The sequence below is a fragment of the Hyla sarda genome, chromosome 4 (assembly GCF_029499605.1).
Source record: "Hyla sarda isolate aHylSar1 chromosome 4, aHylSar1.hap1, whole genome shotgun sequence".
Lineage (NCBI taxonomy): Eukaryota > Metazoa > Chordata > Amphibia > Anura > Hylidae > Hyla > Hyla sarda.
The window spans coordinates 204,686,665-204,708,355 of record NC_079192.1 but is presented as its reverse complement, the minus strand read 5'-3'; the positions used below and the strand labels follow the sequence as shown (position 1 = coordinate 204,708,355).

General features: G+C 44.4%; 1 protein-coding gene across 3 annotated transcripts in view; it reads right to left on the bottom strand.

The window, feature by feature from the left end:
- CAMK1D (calcium/calmodulin dependent protein kinase ID) overlaps window positions 1-21,691 on the bottom strand; it is a 437,751-nt gene that overhangs the window by 35,648 nt on the left and 380,412 nt on the right. For all 3 annotated transcript variants that reach the window (XM_056573326.1, XM_056573327.1, XM_056573328.1), the window contains 2 exons: window positions 6,890-6,968; window positions 160-247 (listed from right to left, as the gene is read on the bottom strand). In XM_056573326.1, the coding sequence (XP_056429301.1) occupies window positions 160-247; window positions 6,890-6,968 (167 nt within the window). The remainder of the gene's footprint in view (window positions 1-159; window positions 248-6,889; window positions 6,969-21,691) is intronic.

The following is a 21,691-nucleotide window of genomic DNA, read 5'->3' as shown; positions in this document are numbered from 1 at the left end:
TCTTAGTAAACACAAGTAGACTGCTAAAAGGCATACCATACAGTACCATGATGGGTGAGCCAGACATTCCTTCACACAATTTTTTCTGTTTATTACATAGAGTACATTTCAAACTTCAGTAGTAACTAAATATAAAACATTTATTTTGTAAACACTTACCCTCCATTTGCTTTTTGCAAAGTTTTTACGGATTTGAGCACTAACAGATTCATGTATGTTCTTACAGAGAGCGGTATCTCCAGCAATCCTGAAAAATCGTCCAAAAACAGATATTGCATTTTTGCATTCATAGTTTGATAAACAGTGATATCTCTGCTCAATGTTGGACTCTCAAAATTACTTCAAGGGCAAAGTGGCTACAAAGCTCCAAGAGCAGCCAGGCTACTGAAGACCTCTCGGAGGCATACATTGACGCTCCTAGATACTAGTCCAACTCTATAACTTGCCTCTCACCTACCATCTGCCATAGTACCGGTGCTATTCTTGCTCTCACTTGAATGAGACTGAGCTGCAATAACAGTCAAAGCCTGTGGATATGAGTGGCACTTTTTCTAGAAGAAAGTGGCCATTTTATTTTTTGCTAATCTCATAAATAGCACCCATGAAATGCCATAAGTGTAGTCATACACCTTTCCACAAGCCATGGATGGCATAGAATAAACTTTACCATACACATCAGAGTCAGCCAAACCCTCTGATTTCAGTGGAATCAACCACACATATTTTGTATATGGCAGCCTTGTGGCTCTTCCCTGAGAAGTGTGTCAGTGGAGAGACAGATCAGCCATGTTGGATTTTAACTGCCCAGCCTTTTTTTTCTAAGAGAGATCAGACTCAGCCAAAGCTAGCTTGCAGCATCTTTTTCACTTCTCCCTATTCAGAACACGTCCACTTGGCTAAGCATGCATGGCTAAGCTGACAGCAGTCAGCCACGTGAGCATTCTTCGGACACCTATCTTATGTGTATGATCAGCTTTACTCTCTTAACCTGCCATTCTCCTTCTTCTTGCTCGTGCACATGTCATCACTGCAGTAGTGTGCTGTAGGGTATACAAATATGTGGAGGACACTGAATATATAATATATAATTGAAATCATTAAAACTCTTTGATCTTCAACAGATCCTAGTATATGTTTTTAGAGGTATTAATAGAAAACCTGGTAGCAGTTATAGCCCTAACCTGCTATAGCTATGATATAGGTACTGTCATGTAGCACTAACAGTACAACTTATATAAAAAAAAAAGTTTTAAACTCTCCAATAGCATGTGAAAATAAGTGGAGAAGTGTATTGAACAGAGAAACGTCTGAGGATCTTAGTTCTAATCCAACTAGCTTCCTTTCATAGATTTTTCTGAAAACATAGGTTTTAATAACAGTGCAAATGCAGTGCAAGCAGCCTGGTTTGTGCAATGGTTCCCCATCCCTTTTTTAAATGAATTGGCTTAGATATCTGTTTTGCATTAATCTCTCTACAGCAAGATCTGAACCCGCGAGTGTTCAAGAGGGATGAGAAAGTAATGCACAGACCAGGCTTCTTCCACTGAGCTTGCACTTTAATAGCCTATGGCAGGGGTATTCCACTGGCGGAGTGGCATCACTGATTCTGGGGGCACAGTGGCATCATTAATTTTGTGCGGCACAGTGGTATCATTAATTCTGGTGGCACAGTGGCATAATTAATTCTGGGGGCACAGTGGCATCCTTAATTCTGGAGGCATAGTAGCATCATTAATTCTATAATAATATACCAGGGGCATAGTATGTGGCAGTAATATACCAGGGGCCCAGTGTGTGTCAGTATTATATTCAGGGGGTAGAGTGTGTGGCAGAATTATTTTCAGGGGTACAGTGTGTGTCAGTTTTATATTCAGGGGCACAGCATGTGGCAGTAATATACCAGGTGCCCAATGTGTGGCAGTAATATACAAGGAGCTCAGTGTGTGGCATTAATATATTCAGGGGTACAGTGTGTGGTAGTATTTTATTCAGAGGGTACAGTGTGGGTCAGTATTCAGGTCATACATCCTCCACACTTCAGTCGCTCGTTTGCTATTTCCTTCATGGCACTGATGCCGCTAGGTGCGAACCAGGCCTTAGCGGTCAGCTCAGACCTTCACCGGATGGCAGACCTGGATAAGCGGACCCTCACTAAAAATAGTTGAGTACCCCTGGCCTATGGCATCTGTAACATCGGTTAAAGAAAACTGAGCAGGATAAGACCCAAGAACAGTGGACAATATATAATTGAATAAAGAATATATGAAGTAACTGTCTGTCCCAGAAATCCACATTTCTTAGGCAGGAACTCCACTGAGGTTTGTTTTTTGCAAAAACACCATAAAAAATGCCAAATTTCCCTACGGCGTTTTTTCAGTGAAAAAACGCTGCGTCCAGATGTTAGCTGCAAGTCAATAGTAAACTGCAAAATGCCAGATTCACTTGGCGTTTTTCAGTTTGGCGTTTTTTTTAATCCTTTTGGCGTTTTTCAGCAATTTTTGGCTCAGAGGCTGGATTTTCAAATCGCCCGACAAAACCTAGTTTGGCGTTTTTTGCCCTGAAAACATGGCGTTTTTGAAAACATAGACCTCTATGGGAGAGCAAAAACGCCAAGAAAAACGCCATGTTGTTTTAAAATTTAGCATTTTTGCCAGCGGTTTTTATTCTTTTTTGGACTTTAGCAATCCAAAAAAATTATGGGGATACCTTTTTATTAAAATTTCGTAGGGTACCATAAAAAAAATTATAAAAAAGATACAGTAGTAATGGAAAAAATTGTATCTAACGAAATGTATCTTTTTTATTATGAAATGTTTATTAATTTTTAAACAGGAATCAATTTATGTGAGCGGGTAAAGCACTAAAAATGTAGCCGACAATAATAAAGATGTAGTTTGTGTGTGTTTTTCACTTTTTTTTTAAACATTTTTAAGGTAGTACTACTACTCCCAGCATGGAACACACTGTTCCATGATGGGAGTAGTAGTTACCTGTACTTATTGAAAGATCGCCAGGGTTCGTTACGATCCTCCTGTGTAATGTATAGATGCGTCCGGCCGCTCTTCTATGGTCCCCTGCACTGACGTATATATACACATATTCATATTTCCCGCAGAGAGCTGTGATTGGCCAGATGGTTCCAGCCAATCACAGCTCTCTGTGAGAAATAGGAATGTGTATATATACCTTAGTGCAGGGAACCATAGCAGAGCGTCCGCTGCATCTATACATAATACAGGAGGGTCACAGCGGGTGTCAGGAGTGATACCTGCAGTGATCTTTCCTTAACTACAAGTACTACTACTCCCAACATGGAGTACACTCTGCTACATGCTGGGAGCTGTAGTACCTGCATTAATAGACAGATCGCAGTGGGTGTCAGAAGTTACACTTGCTGCGATCTGTCTATTAATGCTGGTACTACAGCTTCCAGCATGGAGCAGAATGGGCTCCATGTTGGGAGTAGTAGTACCTGCAGTAAGGGCCAGATCACAGCGGATATCACTCCTCCTGACACCCGCTGCGATCATCCTGATGTGTATAAGTTGTTCTCAGGGCTACAGCTGTTCTCAGGGCTACAGAGCCGGTGTAATGAGAAATTCTGTGTCTTGACAAGTTCTGTGTCTCGATCAGCTGATGAAAGTGCTGAGTCAGCAGAGCTGTCAGCACAGACACTGTGATTGCACTGTGATTGGTTGATGGGAGGGTTTGTCTGCTCACTACACAGATCACACTGTTTCGCAGCCTCTATACATCGTATACCTACTGCCCAGCAAGAACTTACAGTGAGCCTGCAATGTGTATACAGTATACACATTGCTGGCTCACTTAACCCCTTGCTGAGCTGTGCGCTGTGCGCAAGCCCAGCAAGGAAAGAGGCAACTTACACTGCTGGACAGTGTAGGTTAACCCTTTGGGCGGTATACACTATATACAGCTATCTATAGATAGCTGTATATAGTGTATACAGAAGATGAAGTCCGCTTACTTCCCTCGAGTCCCGGGCAGGTCAGTGTAGCTCCGCCACCTAGTGATTACGTAATTAGGGGCAGAGCTACAGAAGGGAACCAGGCTAGTAAATCTGAAGCTCTGCTCACATTGTCCGTTTTGTATAATGTGAACAGACCCTTCTAGCAATGTCTACCCAGACAGGGAGACTCCAGCTGTTGCTAAACTACAACTCCCAGCATGCCGGGAGTTGTAGTTTTGCACCAATTGGTGGCTCCATGTATGGGTAGAAATTGCATCATGGGTGCTCTCCCCAGCCGACAGCGCCAAAAATGTCATAACCAATTTTTTGTGTTTTTTTTCTTGTTTCAGATCCGTGTATGCAGAGGATTACGGTGGATTCATTTTTTTTTATTTTAATAAAATGGTTAACGAGGGCTGTGGGGGAGTGTTTTTTAAAATAAAATAATTTTTCCAATGTGTTGTGTTTTTTTTATTGAACTTTCAGGCTTAGTGGTGGAAGCCGGTATTATTGACGGAATCCATTACTAAGCCAGGGCTTAGCACTAGCACCAAAAACAGCTAGTGCTAACCCCCAATTATTAGCCTGATGCCCACCACCACGAGGTGCCGGGAAGAGCCAGTACCAACAGGCCCGGAGCGTCAAAAATGGCGCTCCTGGGCCTAGGCGGTAACAGGCTGGCGTTATTTAGGCTGGGGAGGGCCAGTAACAATGGTCCTCGCCCATCCTGGTAACGTCAGGCTGTTGCTGTTTGGTTGGTATTGTGCTGAGAATGAAAATACGGGGAACCCTATATGTTTTTTTATTTAAATAAATAAAAAACGCATAGGGTTCCCCGTATTTTCATTCTCAGCACAATACCAACCAAACGGCAACAGCCTGACGTTACCAGGGTGGGCGAGGACCATTGTTAATGGCCCTCCCCAGCCTAAATAACGCCAGCCTGTTACCACCAAGCCCCAGGAGCCCCACTTTTGACGCTCCGGGCCTGTTGGTACTGGCTCTTCCTGTCATCCCTGTGGCGGTGGGTACCGGGGTAAAAATTGGGGTTAACGCTAGCTGTTTTTGGGGCTAGAGCTAAGTCCTGGCTTAGTAATGGATTCCGTCAATAAGACCGGCTTCCACTACTAAGCCTGAAAATTCAATTAAAAAAAAAAACACAACACATTGGAAAAATTATTTTTATTTTAAAAACACTCCCCCACAGCCCTCGTTCATTTTATTAAAAGAAAAAAAAATATGAATCCGCCATAATTCATCGAATCTGCTGTAACCCTCTGCATACACGGATCTGAAACAAGAAGAAAAAAAACACAAAAAATTGGTTATGACATTTTTGGTGCTGTCCGCTGGGGAGAGCACCCATGATGCAATGTCTACCCAAACAGGGAGCCACCAATTGGTGCAAAACTACAACTCTCAGCATGCCCAGACAGCGTTTGGCTGTCTGGGCATACTGGGCGTTGTAGTTTAGCAACAGCTGGAGTCTCTCTGTCTGGGTAGACACTGCCAGAAGGGTCTGTTCCCATTATACAAAACAGACAACGTGAACAGAGCTTCAGATTTACTAGCCTGGTTCCCTTCTGTAGCTCTGCCCCCCTAATGATGTCATTACCAGGGGGCGGGGCTACACAGACCCGGTGGGGACAGGGAGCGAGGAAGGTAAGTGGACCTCGTCTTCTTTATACACTATATACAGCTATCTATGGATAGCTGTATACTGTATACTGCCCAAACTTCTATAGGAGCAGGGAGTCCTGTCAGTATAAAGACAGGATTCCCGGCTCCTGTATAGTATACACGGGTACACTATGCCCCCCTGTATACTATACTGCCGGGGAGGTGAGCAGTGATGCTGTACATCACTCCTCATCTCCCTACACTCTGTGGACTGGGCGCTCAGCATCCGACCCACAGAGTGGTACCCAGAAGACAGTGAGATAACTGCCACTGGGGACAAAACTGGTTATTTCCACACACCAGGGAAAACGCCAGAAAAACTGCCAACATGCAAGGAAAATTCGTGGCAGTTTTCCTGGCGTTTATGCTGGGGGAAAAAAATCTCAGTGAAGTTTTATTAATTAGCATTTCCTAGAAAAACAAACGAGCCAATACAACTATATGATTTCAATTACCAGGAGTTGATATGTGTATTCTGAAGCATTCCAGAACATTAAAAAGATTTATTTCTTCCAAAATTTTTAAAGCGTTACTGTTCTTAAAGTTAGATTTGGACATTTCACACAAGCATGTCAAAAATTAAGATTGCTCAGGGTCTTAATCCTGGGTTAAGGTTGCATTAAATAAAGCACTAGAAAATGTTTGGGTTGTGACATACTTGAAAAGTGACCCAGATAAACTATTGCAAATGTGCCAAAATGTTGGTGCAATTTGCTGAAAAAAATAACCTCACATGATTTCTGCCTCATTTATTATGAGTTTTAGAGACTTTTTAGACACTTTCCTGCAGAATAAAAAAAAAAAAAAAGTGTGGCCTGGAAAGCATCAGAGCTAATTGCAAGTGAATAGGAGAATCTACAGAATAAAAAAAGAAACTGCACAACCATCAGGGAACATGAAGCATTAAAGTATTGTGTCAGTAAACTTTTTGTGACATAATAGGTCATTTTTTAATGTATACCATGCCTCTAATATAAAGAAAATATAGCAATTCTGCTAGTATTGTTAATGTACAGATCCACCAGCAATTTTTTCATTTGTAATGCATGATGACCTCACGGGACGCTGCAGGGGAAATGTTAACATGAATGGTCATCTATTCCCTGTTAGCAGTTTCTTCTTAAAGGTCCATGTGCGGGACCATTTGTACCTAGAATGTGGAAAAGGTTGTCTTGGTGAGACAACCCATTTAAAATGACTTATTCCAGAAGCAGTAGAATCTTAGAAAAGTATAATTACCATGGGTGTCTCAGGGCCTGTTCACAAGTGTATCTCTTGTTTGCATCCTTTTCCATCAAATGACTGATAAAATCTTTAGCTGTTGGGATACAAAGTAAAAGGTTTACATGGAACAGTTGCTAAATTCTTCTCTGTGATAAAAGGCCACAGTTTCTGTTTTTGCTATGAAGTTACAATTTTTCTGTACATTTATTTTTAGACTTACAGACACCTATTTGCAAAAGGTCTTCTAAAATAAACCAAAGGTACCATGTCAATTAACCATCAAACTGCTGTTTAAAGAGGTACTCTGCCCCTAGACATCTTATCCCCTATCCAAAGGATAAGGGATAAGATGTCTGATCGTGAGGGTCCCCAGCGGCTGTGGCACACCAGATATCTGGTGCACAGAGCGAACTGGCGATACGGAGGCTCATGACTTCATGGTCACGCCCCGCTTGTGACACCATGGCCTTGCCCCTCAATTCAAGTCTATGGGAAGGGCCATCATGCCCCCCTACCATAGACATGCATTGAGGGGACGTGGCCGTGACGTCACGAGCGGGGCACGGCAGTGACGTCATAAACCTCTCTGATGCTCTAAACGAACGCCGGGTGCAGCAGGGACATCACGGGGGTTTCCATCAGCGGGACCCCCGCGATCAGACATCCTATCCCCTAGATGTCTAGGGGCAGAGTACCCCTTTAAGTTTTGAAGGGCTTGTTATTCTAAAAATGCAGCATATTTGCCAAGTTATTAATCCAGTCTATTATCGTTTGCCATGGGTTGGTTAGGGCCATGGGGGGAATTTATCATTAGTGGTAGAAGCTTTTTCTTTTCTATATGTAGCGCAACTTTTTGTCCAATGAGTTTATTTTGCTTTTTTTTTGATAGAGCAAAAAGCAAGTAGTCTACGTTTTTTAATGCAAAAATACACCATCAAAAAGGACTCATAGGAAAGTGTTCTACCAAGACAGCCAGGGGATGCAGGAGCTGTCCCTCAACACTGCTAAACTACAACTACTCCCATGATGGGACAGAGTCTGTCCCATGATGGGAGTAGTTGTACTATCGCAGTGCTGAGGGATGGCACTTACACAACCCCGACTCCGGGACTATTTGGGGACAGTTAGGACTACTACTCCCATCATGGACAGACTCTGCCCATGATGGGAGTTATAGTCTAGGGGCTGAGGGGCAGATTGCAGCAGGTCATTCCCCAGAGACCTGCTGTGATCCGCATATATTAACTGTACAAGCCGGCGGCACATGCGGCTCCACTGCACTCCCCGCCGACTCCTGTATACAGCTCTCACAATTCATAATCCCCGCCGCCGGGAGACGGGAGCTCTGATTATTGAATATCTATTCACAAATCAGAGCTCCTGTCTCCCAGCGGCGGGGATTATGAATCGTTAGAGCTTCCACTACTAAGCCAGGGTGGTAAGTATGGCTCTTTTCTAATTATGCGTTTTTCATAATGGGAACAGAGCCTTTCCTGCAGTGTGTTCCCAAAAAGGGAGACTCCCGCTGTTGCTTAACTACAGATCCCCCATGATGGGAGTTGTAGTTTAGCAACAGTTGGAGGCTCCCTGTTTAGGAACAGGCTGCATTATGTGCGTTCTCCCCAGGGGAGAGCACCAAAAATGTACTAACCCATATTTTTTGTTTTTCCTTTCCTTTCCTTTCAGATATGTGAATGTGGAGGACTACGTCAGATTCAGTGGACTGCGATGATGACCAGCAATTTTTTCATTTCAATAAAATGGTTAACAAGGGCTGTGGGGGAGTGTTTTTTTTTAAATAAAATCTTTTTTCAATGTGTCGTGTTTTTTTATAATTGAATTTCCAGGCTTAGTAGTGGAAGCCGTCTTGTTGACAGAATCCATTACTAAGCCGGGGCTTAGCATTAGCCCCAAAAACAGCTAGCGCTAACCCCCAATTATTACCCCGGTACCCACCGCCACAGGAGTGCCGGAAAGAGACAGTACCAACAGGCAATGGCGCTCCTGGGCCTCGGTGGTAACAAGATGGCATTATTTAGGCTGGGGGGGGGCCAGTAACAATGGTCCTCGATAGAGATGAGCAAACTTACAGTAAATTCGATTTGTCACGAACTTCTCGGCGCGGTAATTGATGACTTATCCTTAGTTCAAATTAGTTCAGCTTTTAGGTGCTCCCGTGGGCTGGAAAAGGTGGATACAGTCCTAGGAGACTCTTTCCTAGGACTGTATCTATCTTTTCCAGCCCACCTGAACACCTGAAAGCTGAACTAATTTATGCAGGATAAGTCATCAACTGCCGAGCCGAGAAGTTCTTGACAAATCGAATTTACTGTAAGTTCGCTCATCTCTAGTCCTCGCCCACTCTGGTGCTGTTTTTTTTTAATTTTTATTTTATTAATAAATAAAGAAAGAAAGAAAAATGTGTGGTTCCTCCTATTTTCAGCATCAGCCAGAAACCCACCAAGCAGCAACAGCCTGACGTTACCAGGGTGGGCGAGGACCATTATTACTAGTCCTCCCCAGCCTGTTACCGCTTAGGTAAAAAAACCTACTGCCTTAAAAAAAAAAACTTCCCCACAGCCCTCGTTAACCCTTTTATTGACATAAAAAAAAAAGCTGGTCATCGTCGCAATACACCGAATCTGGCGTAGTCATCCGCATTCACGTATCTGAAATGAGAAGAAAATAAATAAAAAAAATAAAAAAAAAGGTTAGTACATTTTTGGCGCTCTCCCCTGGGGTGTTCCTAAACCGGGAGCCTCCAATTCTTGATGTCTACCTACTGTATCCTGTATATACAGGCATCTATAGACAGCTGTATATACAGGATAGCGCACAAAGACTTAACCCAGAAATGCTCAGCAGCAGGGTGGGTTAACTCTTTCCTTGCTGGGCTCCTGTATAGTATACATGGGTACACTATGCACCCCTGTATACTATACAGCTGGCAGAGGTAAGTAGTGATGCTCTGCACCCTATATATGTATATGCTATACATCACTCCTTACTTCCTTACACTCTGTGGACCGGGCACTCTGTATCTGCGTTTTTGCTGGTGGACAAAAACCTCAATGGAAGCCGAGCCTCAAAGCAATAGAACAAAATCCCTGCGTCCACTTTTCCTGTGAGGTGCCGCTCAGGTGTACAAATAGAACTGTGAAGAGATTTAGAACTTTGCACAACATTTATCATGTGCCTTGCACAAATATGGTAAATTTGCTGCAATTGCACCAAATCTAGGCCAACCAGAACGATCTACAAAAAACTTCTACCTACATCAACATTGATACATTTCCCCCCATGAGTGTATTCAATAACATTAATGTGTTCTATATTGTAAAGAGAACCTGTCAGCAGGTTTTGGGGATATGAAGTAAGGACATGGCTCTGCACGGGTTTTGACTCTGAATAGGTACATACTTCTCATTAGACTATGCATAACTGACCCCTTTCATAATTTATAAAACATATGCAAAATAGGTGTTGGCGTCCACTGGTTGTTTCCCACAGCCCAGCAAAGTTCAGTCTCTAGTGGCTGTCAATCAGAGGTGTAGAGGAGGTGACCAGCACACAGAGGGTAGTGAATAATTAATAAAGCAGTTGAACTTTGCTGGGCTCCAGTGGCTTTAAGGATCACCCAGTGGACTCCCAAGTCTAATTTGCATATATTTTTAAATACCAATAACTCAGCAGTGGAGGGGTCAGTTAACTCAGTTTTAAAAGCTTTATTCAGCTTATACAGCTGTGGTGAGCCATGGGGTGATGTAAGGTGAAAGGGGCAGATATTGTAGCCCAGGAGTAGGGGTTATTAACCCTTAAATGTTCGTGACGGCGTGGTTTTCCCAGTAACCACCAGAACGGTATCACTGCTAACTCTAGTTTAGGCAGGGTAAGAATAGTCCAAGACCAGGTTAGGGTTAAAGGTAGCTTTACTGAGGTAGACAGATGGAAATAGTCTTTACAGCTTGGCCAGGATCCCAGAGAGGTGGCCAGTAATACAGAAGCTTGCTGGGACTTGTAGTGACTTTGCCAGACTTTAGGACAGCCACGCTGACTATAATAGACTTGACTATAGACTTGACTGTAGGTAGTGACAGCAGATATAGATGACTTGACTTACTGGCATGTTGTTAGACTCACCGCAGACGTCAGGTACCCAGGGAGTAGTAGATCCCTAAAACCACGGTAGTCTGGAACAGGTGATGTAGTAGATCCGCTGGACCTGTGTGGCAGATGACGCGGGCCATGCCAGGGAGCGGAATCTAAGGTGCCGCTGGTTTTCACCAGAGCCCGCCGCAAGGCGGGATGGGCTTGCTGCGGCAGGCGACACCCAGGTCGCTACCCCTGGCACGACTCGACCACACAGGCGGCTGAGGCGAAGCATGGTACCAAAGGAATAGGCAGGACGTAGTCGGGCAGGCGAGAGGTCAGGGCAGGCGGCACACGAGTGTAGTCAGTAGGGTAGCAGAAGGCCAATAGGCTGGCGGCTAGAAACACAGTCGGGTCACGGAATACAAAGGTCTGGTACACGGCAAGGAAGAATAAGTACTGCTTTCTCTTAGGCGCAAGGCAAACAAAGATCCGGCAGGAGTACTAGGGAGGAGCAAAAAATTATAAGAACAGTGCAGGTGAACACTAATTACGGGCGCACTGGCCCTTTAAATTTCAAAGCCCCGGCGCAGTGGCGCGTCGGGACTGAGGGACAGAGGCCGGGGACAGAGGTGAGTGACGGGCTGGGACTCGCATGCGGGCGCATCCAGCGATGCGAATCCCAGCCCCGCCGGGAGCTGACACAGGGGAGAAGATGTGCTCACGCCCGGTATGTCTGGCCGGAGCGCGGCTCATTACAAGATGTTTTCCTCGGGCTCCCAGGACCTCTCCTCAGGACCAAAACCCTTCCAATCGACCAAATCTTTTTTTTTGCCACATACAATTTTTGAGGCCAGGATTTCTTTAACTTGATAAATATCTGAGGAACCGGAGACAGGAGTTGGATAACGGTTGATAACCAAAGGTTTGAGGAGAGAAACATGAAAGGAGTTAGGAATACGTAAAGAAGGTGGTAAGCGGAGTCTGTAAGAAACTGGATTGATTTTTTGCAATACCTCGAACGGACCCAGGAAACGAGGACCAAGTTTGTAACTTGGGATTTTAAACCGGATGAATTTAGAAGATAACCAAACTTTATCACCAGGAGAGAAGGATGGAGATCTTCTATTCTTGTCTGCCTCATTCTTCATTCGGGAGGATGCCAGCGATAAAGATTGCCGAGTATGTCGCCAAATGGAGGAGTAATCTCTGACAAGTTCATCTACAGCAGGGAGACTGGAACAGACTGGGACCGGAAGAGGAGACCTGGGATGATGACCAAAAACAATAAAAAACGGAGATGTCTGTGGACTCAGAGTCTTTCTGATTGTAGGAAAATTCGGCCCAGGGAAGAATATCTCCCCAGTCGTCCTGACGAGCCAAAACAAAATGGCGTAAATAAGTCTCCAAAATTTGATTTAACCTTTCCACCTGACCATTGGACTGGGGGTGGTAGGCAGAGGAGAAATCCAAACTGATGCCAAGACAGGAACAGAGGGCTCGCCAGAATTTGGACACAAACTGTACTCCGCGGTCTGAGACAATGTTTTTTGGAAGACTATGAAGACGGAAGATATGAAGTAAGAAGTGCTTAGCCAGTTGTGGAGCACAAGTGGTACAGGAACGCACAAATTCTGAGACATCGTGTTCCAGACATGGCTACCAATTGTGTCAGGAGATAAGAAGAAGTGTCTTGCGTATTCCAGGATGGCCAGCCAATAAAGAAGAATGACCCCAGTTTAGAACTTTGCGTCTCAATCTGATTGGTACAAAAGTTTTACCAGGAGGCTGCTGTAGAAGATTGGCAGGAGCTTCAGAAATCAGATGATCAGGAGGGATCCAATTGGATGATTGGAGAGGGATCCAAACTCACAATGTCAGAAGATCTGGAGAGGGCATCAGCTCTGGTATTCTTATTAGCTGGGTGGAAATGAATGAAAAAATTAAATCGGAAGAAAAACAAAGACCACCTTGCCTGACAAGGGTTCAAACGTTGGGCTGACTGAAGGTACAGTAAAATCTTGGGGTCAGAATAAATACTGATCGGATGAGGAGATCCTTCCAACAGATGTCGTCACTCCTCTAAGGCGAGCTTTATAGCAAGCAGTTCACGATCACCGATGGAGTAGTTTCTCTCCACTGGCGAGAAAGTTTTAGAGAAGAACCCACAGGTCACAGTTTTACTCTTGGCATTTTTCTGGGTAAGAATGACGCCTGCTCCAATGGAGGATGCATCAACCTCCAAGGCAAAAGGATTTATTGGATCCGGTCTTGATAGCACGGGAGCTGAAGCAAAAGCAGACTTTAAGCTGGAGAAGGCTTCTTTGGCCTCAGGAGGGCACAACTTCGGGTTAGCGCCCTTCTTAGTGAGAGCTACAATGGGAGCGACCACAGAGGAAAAATGTGGGATGAACTGGCGATAGTAGTTAGCAAATCCCAGGAAACGTTGAATAGCCCGCAGACCGGTAGGGTGAGGCCAATCCAAAACCGCAGACAATTTTATTGCATCCATTTGCAGTCCTTGATGAGAGACAATATATCCTAGAAAAGGAAGACTGGATTTCTCAAAAAGGCACTTCTCCAGTTTGGCATAGAGATGATTCCTCTGAAGGCGTTGTAGGATCAGACGAACATGAGTACGATGCTCTTCCAAGTTGGAAGAATAAATGAGTATGTCATCCAGATAAACGACTACACAGGTATAGAGAAGGTCGCGGAAGATATCATTGACGAATTCCTGGAAAACAGCTGGAGCATTGCAAAGGCCAAAAGGCATAACAAGATACTCAAAATGTCCATCGCGGGTGTTGAAAGCCATTTTCCATTTGTCTCCCTCGCGAATTCGAATCAGGTTGTAGGCACCACGTAAATCCAGTTTGGAGAAGACTTTGGCCCCCTGAAGACGATCAAAAAGTTCAGAGATCAGCGGAAGAGGATAACGATTCTTGACCGTGATCTTGTTGAGACCTCTGTAATCTATGCAAGGACGGAGAGAACCATCCTTCTTGCTTACAAAGAAGAACCCGGCTCCGGCAGGTGACGAAGACTTCCAGATAAATCATTTTTGGAGGTTCTCTTGGATGTATTCTTGCATGGCTTGAGTCTCTGGGAGAGACAAAGGATAGATTCTATCCTGAGGGGGCATAGTCCAAGGCAGTAAATCAATCGGGCAGTGGTAAGGACGATGTGGAGGCAAAGTCTCGGCCTGTCTTTCGCAAAAGACATCAGAAAAATCTTGATTTTTAGGCTGGACTGACTCTAGACAACGATTATGGCAGCATTGTCCCCAGCGAGTGACCTCTCCGGACTTGCAGTCAAGCTGCGGGGAATGGAGTTGGAGCAAAGGAAGACCGAGAAGTATCTGGGAAGTACAACGAGGGAGCACAAAGAGTTCAATCCTCTCCTTATGTGAGACTCTGACCTGCAGAAGAAGAGACTCTGTGTGATATAGCACGCTACAGTCCAGATTTTGTCCAGTGACGGAAGAAATGAACAGTGGCTTGGCAAGGCGACTCACAGGAAGGCGACATTCATGCACGAGAGAGGCATCAATAAAATTGCCAGCAGAACCAGAGTCCAAAAATGCTGTAGCGAAGAAAGAAGTCTGGGCAGAAACGTGGACTTGTACGGAGATATTCAAACGAGAAGAGATGGTGCACACACCCAGGGAAGTCCCTCCTACATATCTTGGGTTCGGACGTTTTCCTGGATTCTGATAACGGGAAGGACAGTCTTTAAGGAAATTCTCCGGACTGGCACAGTATAGACATAAATGCTTGCTGCAACGTCGGGATCTTTCCTCCAGTGTGAGACGAGTATGATCCTTTGGCATAGCTTTTTCAGAAAATCCACTTTCTTTTAGGAGCTCCTCCTGTCTCTCGGAAAAACGTACAACAATTTGTGCGGCCAAATGGATCAGCTCACACAGGTTAGATGGAGAATCTCGTGCAGCAAGAGCGTCCTTTATATTACTAGAAAGTCCCTTTTTAAATATAGCACACAAGGCCTCGTCATTCCATGCCAATTCTGAAGCAAGGATATGAAACTGGACTGCATAGTCTCCCATGGAGGAAGTCCCTTGAATTAGGTCAAGAAGAGCCGAGGAGACAGAGGAGACACGTGCTGGTTCTTCAAAAACGCTGCGGAATTCAGCCAGGAAAGCCGTGAGGTTGAATGTAATTGGATCGCTACGATCCCAGAGCGGAGTAGCCCAAGCCAGGGCCTTTCCAGACAAGAGACTGATCACAAAGGCCACCATAGCATGCTCTGTAGGAAACTGATCCGCCAAGAGCTCCAGGTGCAAGGGGCACTGCATCACAAAGCCTCTACATTGCTTAGAATCTCCGTCAAACTTCGTGGGAAGGGGAAGATGAAGCTTTGAAGCTGAAGGGACTGCAGGGACCGGTGGAGACTGTTGCTGCATAGACAGAAGTAGCTGCGCCATGGCGGACAGTTGATTTAATTGCTGCGCCTGGTGGGCCAACTGCTGCAACTGACAGACCACTTCGGAGGAGAGATCCGAATCCTCAGGCAGGGGTACCTCAGCGGGATCCATGGCCGGATCTTACTGTTAGACTCACCGCAGATGGCAGGTACCCAGGGAGTAGTAGATCCGTAAAACCACGGTAGTCTGAAACAGGTGATGTAGTAGATCCGCTGGACCTGTGTGGCAGATGACGCGGGCCGTGCCAGGGAGCGGAGTCTAAGGTGCTGCTGGTTTTCACCAGAGCCCGCCGCAAGGCGGGTTGGGCTTGCTGCGACAGGAGACTCCCAGGTCGCTACCCCTGGCACAACTCGACCACACAGGCAGCTAAGGTGAAACGTGGTACCAAAGGAATAGGCAGGACGTTGTCGGGAGGGCGAGAGGTCAGGGCAGGCGGCACAGGAGCGTAGTCAGTAGGGTAGCAGAAGGTCAATAGGCTGGCGGCTAGAAACACAATCGGGTCACGGAATAAAAAGGTCTGGTACACGGTAAGGAATAATAAGCACTGCTTTCTCTTAGGCGCAAGGCAAACACAAATCCGGCAGGGGTACTAGGGAGGAGCAAAAACTTATAAGAACAATGCAGGTGAACACTAATTACGGGCGCACTGGAGCTGAGGGACAGAGGCCGGGGATGGAGGTGAGTGACGGGCTTGGAATCGCATGCGGGCGTGTCCCGCGATGCGAATCCCAGCCCCGGCGGGAGCTGACACAGGGGAGATGTCCGGCCGGAGCGCGGCTCCTTACACATGTGGCTGTAGGCTAGGCTTGAGGCTTCCAGATGTGCTGGACACTGGCTCTGAGACGTCTGGTCTTTACTGTGCCTCAGGATCTAAGTGAGAGATTGTAATGACTCCCCCTCTTATAAAGGGGGGCTGAGCCAGAAGCCCATAGGTCAAGCTGCAGGTCACCTGGTTAGCTGGTGCTCTCTAGGTAACAAGCATATCATGTGAACACATTATCATGTGACTAACTCAAAGGTCCTTAAAGGTCCTTAATACATAACACTATACATTATATATATTACTATGCGGGGCTCCTAGGACACAGAGGGACTCAACCTGTACAGTACTATATCCCGTACTGGGACATGACAAACTCTGTGGGCGCACAACAAGGCTCAGGAGTGAGAGCGCACTATGTACATTTGAGGCCTAAATTGGTGATTTGCACAGGGGTGGCCGATTTTACAGCGGTTCTGACATAAACGCAAAAAAATAAATACCCACATGTGACCCCATTTTGGAAACTACACCCCTCACGTAATGTAATAAGGGGTACAGTGAGCATTTGTGCCCCACAGGGGTCTGGCAGATTTTTGGAACAGTGGTCCGTGAAAATGAAAAATTAAATTTTTCATTTGCACAGCCCACTGTTCCAAAGATCTGTCAAACGCCAGTGGGGTGTAAATACTCACTGCACACCTTATTACATTCTGTGAGGGGTGTAGTTTCCAAAATATGGTAACATGTGGGGGGGTCCACTGTTCTGGCACCATGGGGGGCTTTGTAAACGCACATGGCCCCTGACCTCCATTCCAAACAATTTTTTTCCCAAAAGCTCAATGGCGCTCCTTCTCTTCTGAGCATTGTAGTTTGCCCGCAAAGCATTTTACGTCCTAACATGGGGTATTTCCATACTCAGAAGAGATGGGGTTACAAATTTTGGGGGTGATTTTAGCATTTTAGTGAAAAAAAAATATAATTTTCACATCCAACTTTAACGAAAAGTCGTCAAACACCTGTGGGGTGTTAAGGCTCACTGGACCCCTTGTTACGTGCCTTGAGGGGTGTAGTTTCCAAAATAGTATGCCATGTGTTTTTTTTTTTGCTGTTCTGGCACCATAGGGGCTTCCGAAATGTGACATGCCCCCCAAAAACCATTTCAGAAAAACTCACTCTCCAAACTCCCACTGTCGCTCCTTCCCTACTGCGCCCGCCGAACACTTGACATACACATATGAGATATTTTCTTACTCGAGAGAAATTGGGTTACACATTTTAGGAAGATTTCTCTCCTTTTACCCCTTGTAAAAATTCAATAACTGGGTTTACAAGAACATGCGAGTGTAAAAAATTAAGATTTTGAATTTTCTCCTTCAATTTGCTGCTATTCCTGTGAAACACCTAAAGGGTTAACAAACCTTTTGAATGTCATTTTGAATACTTTGAGGGGTGCAGTTTTTATAATGGGGTCATTTATGGGGTATTTCTAATAAGAAGGCCCTTCAAAGCCACTTTAAAACAGAACTGGTCCCTGAAAAATTTAGATTTTGAAATTTTTTTGAAAAATTGGAAAATTGCTGCTATACTTTGAAGCCCTCTGATGTCTTCCAAAAGTAAAAACATGTCAACTTTATGATTGAAACATAAAGTAAACATATTGTATATGTGAATCAATATATAATTTATTTGGAATATTCATTTTCCTTATAAGCAGAGAGCTTCAAAGTTAAAAAAAATGCAACATTTTCAATTTTGTCATCAAATTTTGGAATTTTTCCCCAAGAATCGACAAAATTTTACCACTAACATAAAGTAGAATATGTCACGTAAAAACAATCTCGGAATCAGAATGAAAGGTAAAAGCATCCCAGAGTTATTAATGTTTAAAGTGACAGTGGTCAGATGTGCAAAAAATGGGCGTGTCCTACAGTGAAAATTGGCTGGGTCCTTAAGGGGTTAAGCGCCACGGTAAAGACATATTTTGGTAACAAAGTCCTGTTACACTTTTCTGGCACAACCTTTTTCCCATCGGCATACAATTTTTCTTGGACACATTTCAGACTTAGACTAGGGGGGAGGACTTGGGGCTTTATGGCTAAGGCACACACCCATATCCTGTGATGCCAAAGTTTTGTGGTGAGCCACAGGGTGATTTAAGGTGAATCGGGCAGGTGTTATAGCCAGGGGCATTGTAATGGCCCCCCCTCTTAGAAAGATTGTAATGGCTCCCCCTCTTATAAAGGGGGGGGAGGGGCTGAGCCAGAAGCCCATAGGTCAAGCTGCAGGTCAGCTGGTTAGCTGGTGCTCTCTGGGTAACAAACAAATCATGTGAACACATTATCATGTGACTAACTCAAAGGTCCTTAAAGGTCCTTAATACATATTACACACACTATACATTATATATATTACTATGGGGAAGACACTGCAGTAGGGCCCCTAGGACACAGAGAGACTAAACCTGACAGGGTCTAAGTACTGTACGGGACTATATCCTGTACTGGGACATCACACAGCCATGCCCTTATGTTATACCTTAAAAACCTGCTGACAGATCCACTTTAAATCAAAGCAGCAAAAAAGACAAATAGTAACGGATTTACCAAAAATGTTCAAGTTAGGGGTAAGGGTGAAAACCAAGCTAACCATTGCTTTCCTAAAGGGGCTGTTTTTTTTTCTTTAGCCTTTGATCCCATGACGCCAAGTTGTAATACTGCATAACATGCTTCTATTAACTCTGTGCGCCGCTTGGTCCTGCTTAAATGTATGGGGCCCACACCCAAGTGCTGTTGTGCAAGTCTTTTTATTTTGCTGTTCCAGCATCTCATGCGGCCAGAGACAATATGTCACAAGCCACATGGTCTCAGGAGAGCGTGGCTATGCTGCAATGGGTGGGTGGATAGGTAAAAAGGATTTACAGAAATAATGCTACCCAACCCACGCACCCACTAATGCATAGCCACAATCCCCTGGAGGCCATGTGACTTATGGCATATTTTATCAGGCTGTAGGAATGCTGGAAAAAGTCAGAAATAGCAATAAGTAAAAATACTTGCAATACAGCACTTCCGGGTGTGGGTCCCTTAAATGAAAATGAGACAAAGTAGTACACAAAGGTAATAGAAGCATATTACACAGTATCATGACTTCGCATCATGAGCTCAAAGGCTAAAGAAAAAAATCCTGGTATTCCCCTTTAAATCTGTCTTGGACTGAACAACCCTGCTTAGGACCCTGCTACATAAGTCAGAGACCAAAGACTCATATGGTCAAATATTCAATTAAAGGATAACTCCAGGATGTACAACTTATCCCCTATCCTAAGGATAGGGGCTAAGTGTTAGATCACGAGGGGTCCGACCGCTGGGGCCCCTCGCGACCTCCCAATGGCGCCCCGGCTCCCTGCATGAAACAAGCGCTTTCAATCACAGCACGTTGCTGCGGCCGACACGCCCCCTCCATGCAGTCCTATGGCAGAGCCAGAGATTGCCGAAAACATCACTCCGGCTCTGCCATAGAACAGCATGGTGGGGGCGTGTCGGCTGCTGCTTCCCGCGGTGGTCGAAAATGCCTGTTCCATGCAGGGAGCCGTTCGGGAGATGGCGGGGGGCCCCAGCGGTCAGACCTCCCGCGATCTAACACTTATCCCCTATACTTAGGATAGGGAATAAGTTGGTACTTCCTGGAGGTATCTTTTAAGTAGGCTCCATGTAATACTTAATGCCCCATACCGTGGCCACTCTGGGTAAATCATAGGCTCTTAATAGGAAGTGTTCAGTTGGAACTACGCCTGTAAAGGGAACCAATAATGAGATGTCATCATATATAACTTGTGGCAATGCATTATACAGTATATGGTAAAAATCGTCTTCCTCACAATCCCCAGGGGACATTCCTGCCCACAGAAAAAATCATAACTCTTTTATATTTTCATCCACAGACTAGTATGATGGCTTGTTTTTTGCGTGACCAGTTGTCCATTGTAATGCCATCACTCACTTTACCATAAAATGTATGGCGCAACCAAAAACATGCTATTTGTGTGGGGAATTTAAAAAGAAAACCGCAATTTTGCTAATTTTGGAAGGTTTCGCTTTCACGCCGTACAATTTACGGTAAAAATGACATGTGTTCTTTATTTTTGGGCCAATATGATTAAAATGATACCCATGATTATATACTTTTCTATTACTGTTGTGCTTAAAAAAAATCCCAAACTGTTTAACCAAATTAGTACGTTTAAAATCCCCCTATTTTGAAGACCTATAACTTTTTCAGTTTTCTGTATAAGTGGCGGTATGAGGGCTCATTCTTTGCGCCGTGATCAATACTTTTTATTGATACCATATTTGCTTATATTAACCCCTTAAGGACCGGAGGTTTTTCCGTTTTTGCATTTTCGTTTTTTGCTCCTTGCCTTTAAAAAATCATAACTCTTTCAAATTTACACCTAAAAATCCATATGATGGCTTATTTTTTGCGCCACCAATTCTACTTTGTAATGACGTCAGTCATTTTGCCCCAAAATCTATGGTGAAGCGGGAAAAAAAATCATTGTGCGACAAAATTGAAAAAAAAACGCTGTTTTGTAACTTTTGGGGGCTTCCGTTTCTACGTAGTACATTTTTCGGTAAAAATGACACCTGATATGTATTCTGTAGGTCCATACGATTAAAATGATACCCTACTTATATAGGTTTGATTTTGTCGGACTTCTGGAAAAAATCATAACTACATGCAGGAAAATTAATACGTTTAAAATTGTCATCTTCTGACCCCTATAACTTTTTTATTTTTCCGTGTATGGGGCGGTATGAGGGCTCATTTTTTGCGCCGTGATCTGAAGTTTTTAACGGTACCATTTTTGCATTGATAGGACTTATTGATCACTTTTTATTCATTTTTAAATGATATAAAAAGTGACCAAAAATGCACTATTTTGGACTTTGGAATTTTTTTGCGCGCACGCCATTGACCGAGCGGTTTAATTAATGATATATTTTTATAATTCGGACATTTCCGCACGCGGTGATACCACATATGTTTATTTTTATTTTTATTTACACTGTGTTTTTTTTTTTATTGGAAAAGGGGGGTGATTCAAACTTTTAATAGGGGAGGAGTTAAATGATCTTTATTCACTTTTTTTTTTCACTTTTTTTTTGCAGTGTTATAGGTCCCATAGGGACCTATAACACTGCACACACTGATCTTCTATGTTGATCACTGGTTTCTCATAAGAAACCAGTGATCAACGATTCTGCCGGATGACTGCTCATGCCTGGATCTCAGGCACTGAGCAGTCATTCGGCGATCGGACAGCGAGGAGGCAGGTAGGGGCCCTCCCGCTGTCCTGTCAGCTGTTCGGGATGCCGCGATTTCACCGCGGCTATCCCGAACAGCCCACTGAGCTAGCCGGGATGCTTTCGGTTTCACTTTAGACGCGGCGTTCAACTTTGAACGCCGCGTCTAAAGGGTTAATAGCGCGCGGCACAGCGATCAATGCCGCGCGCTATTAGCC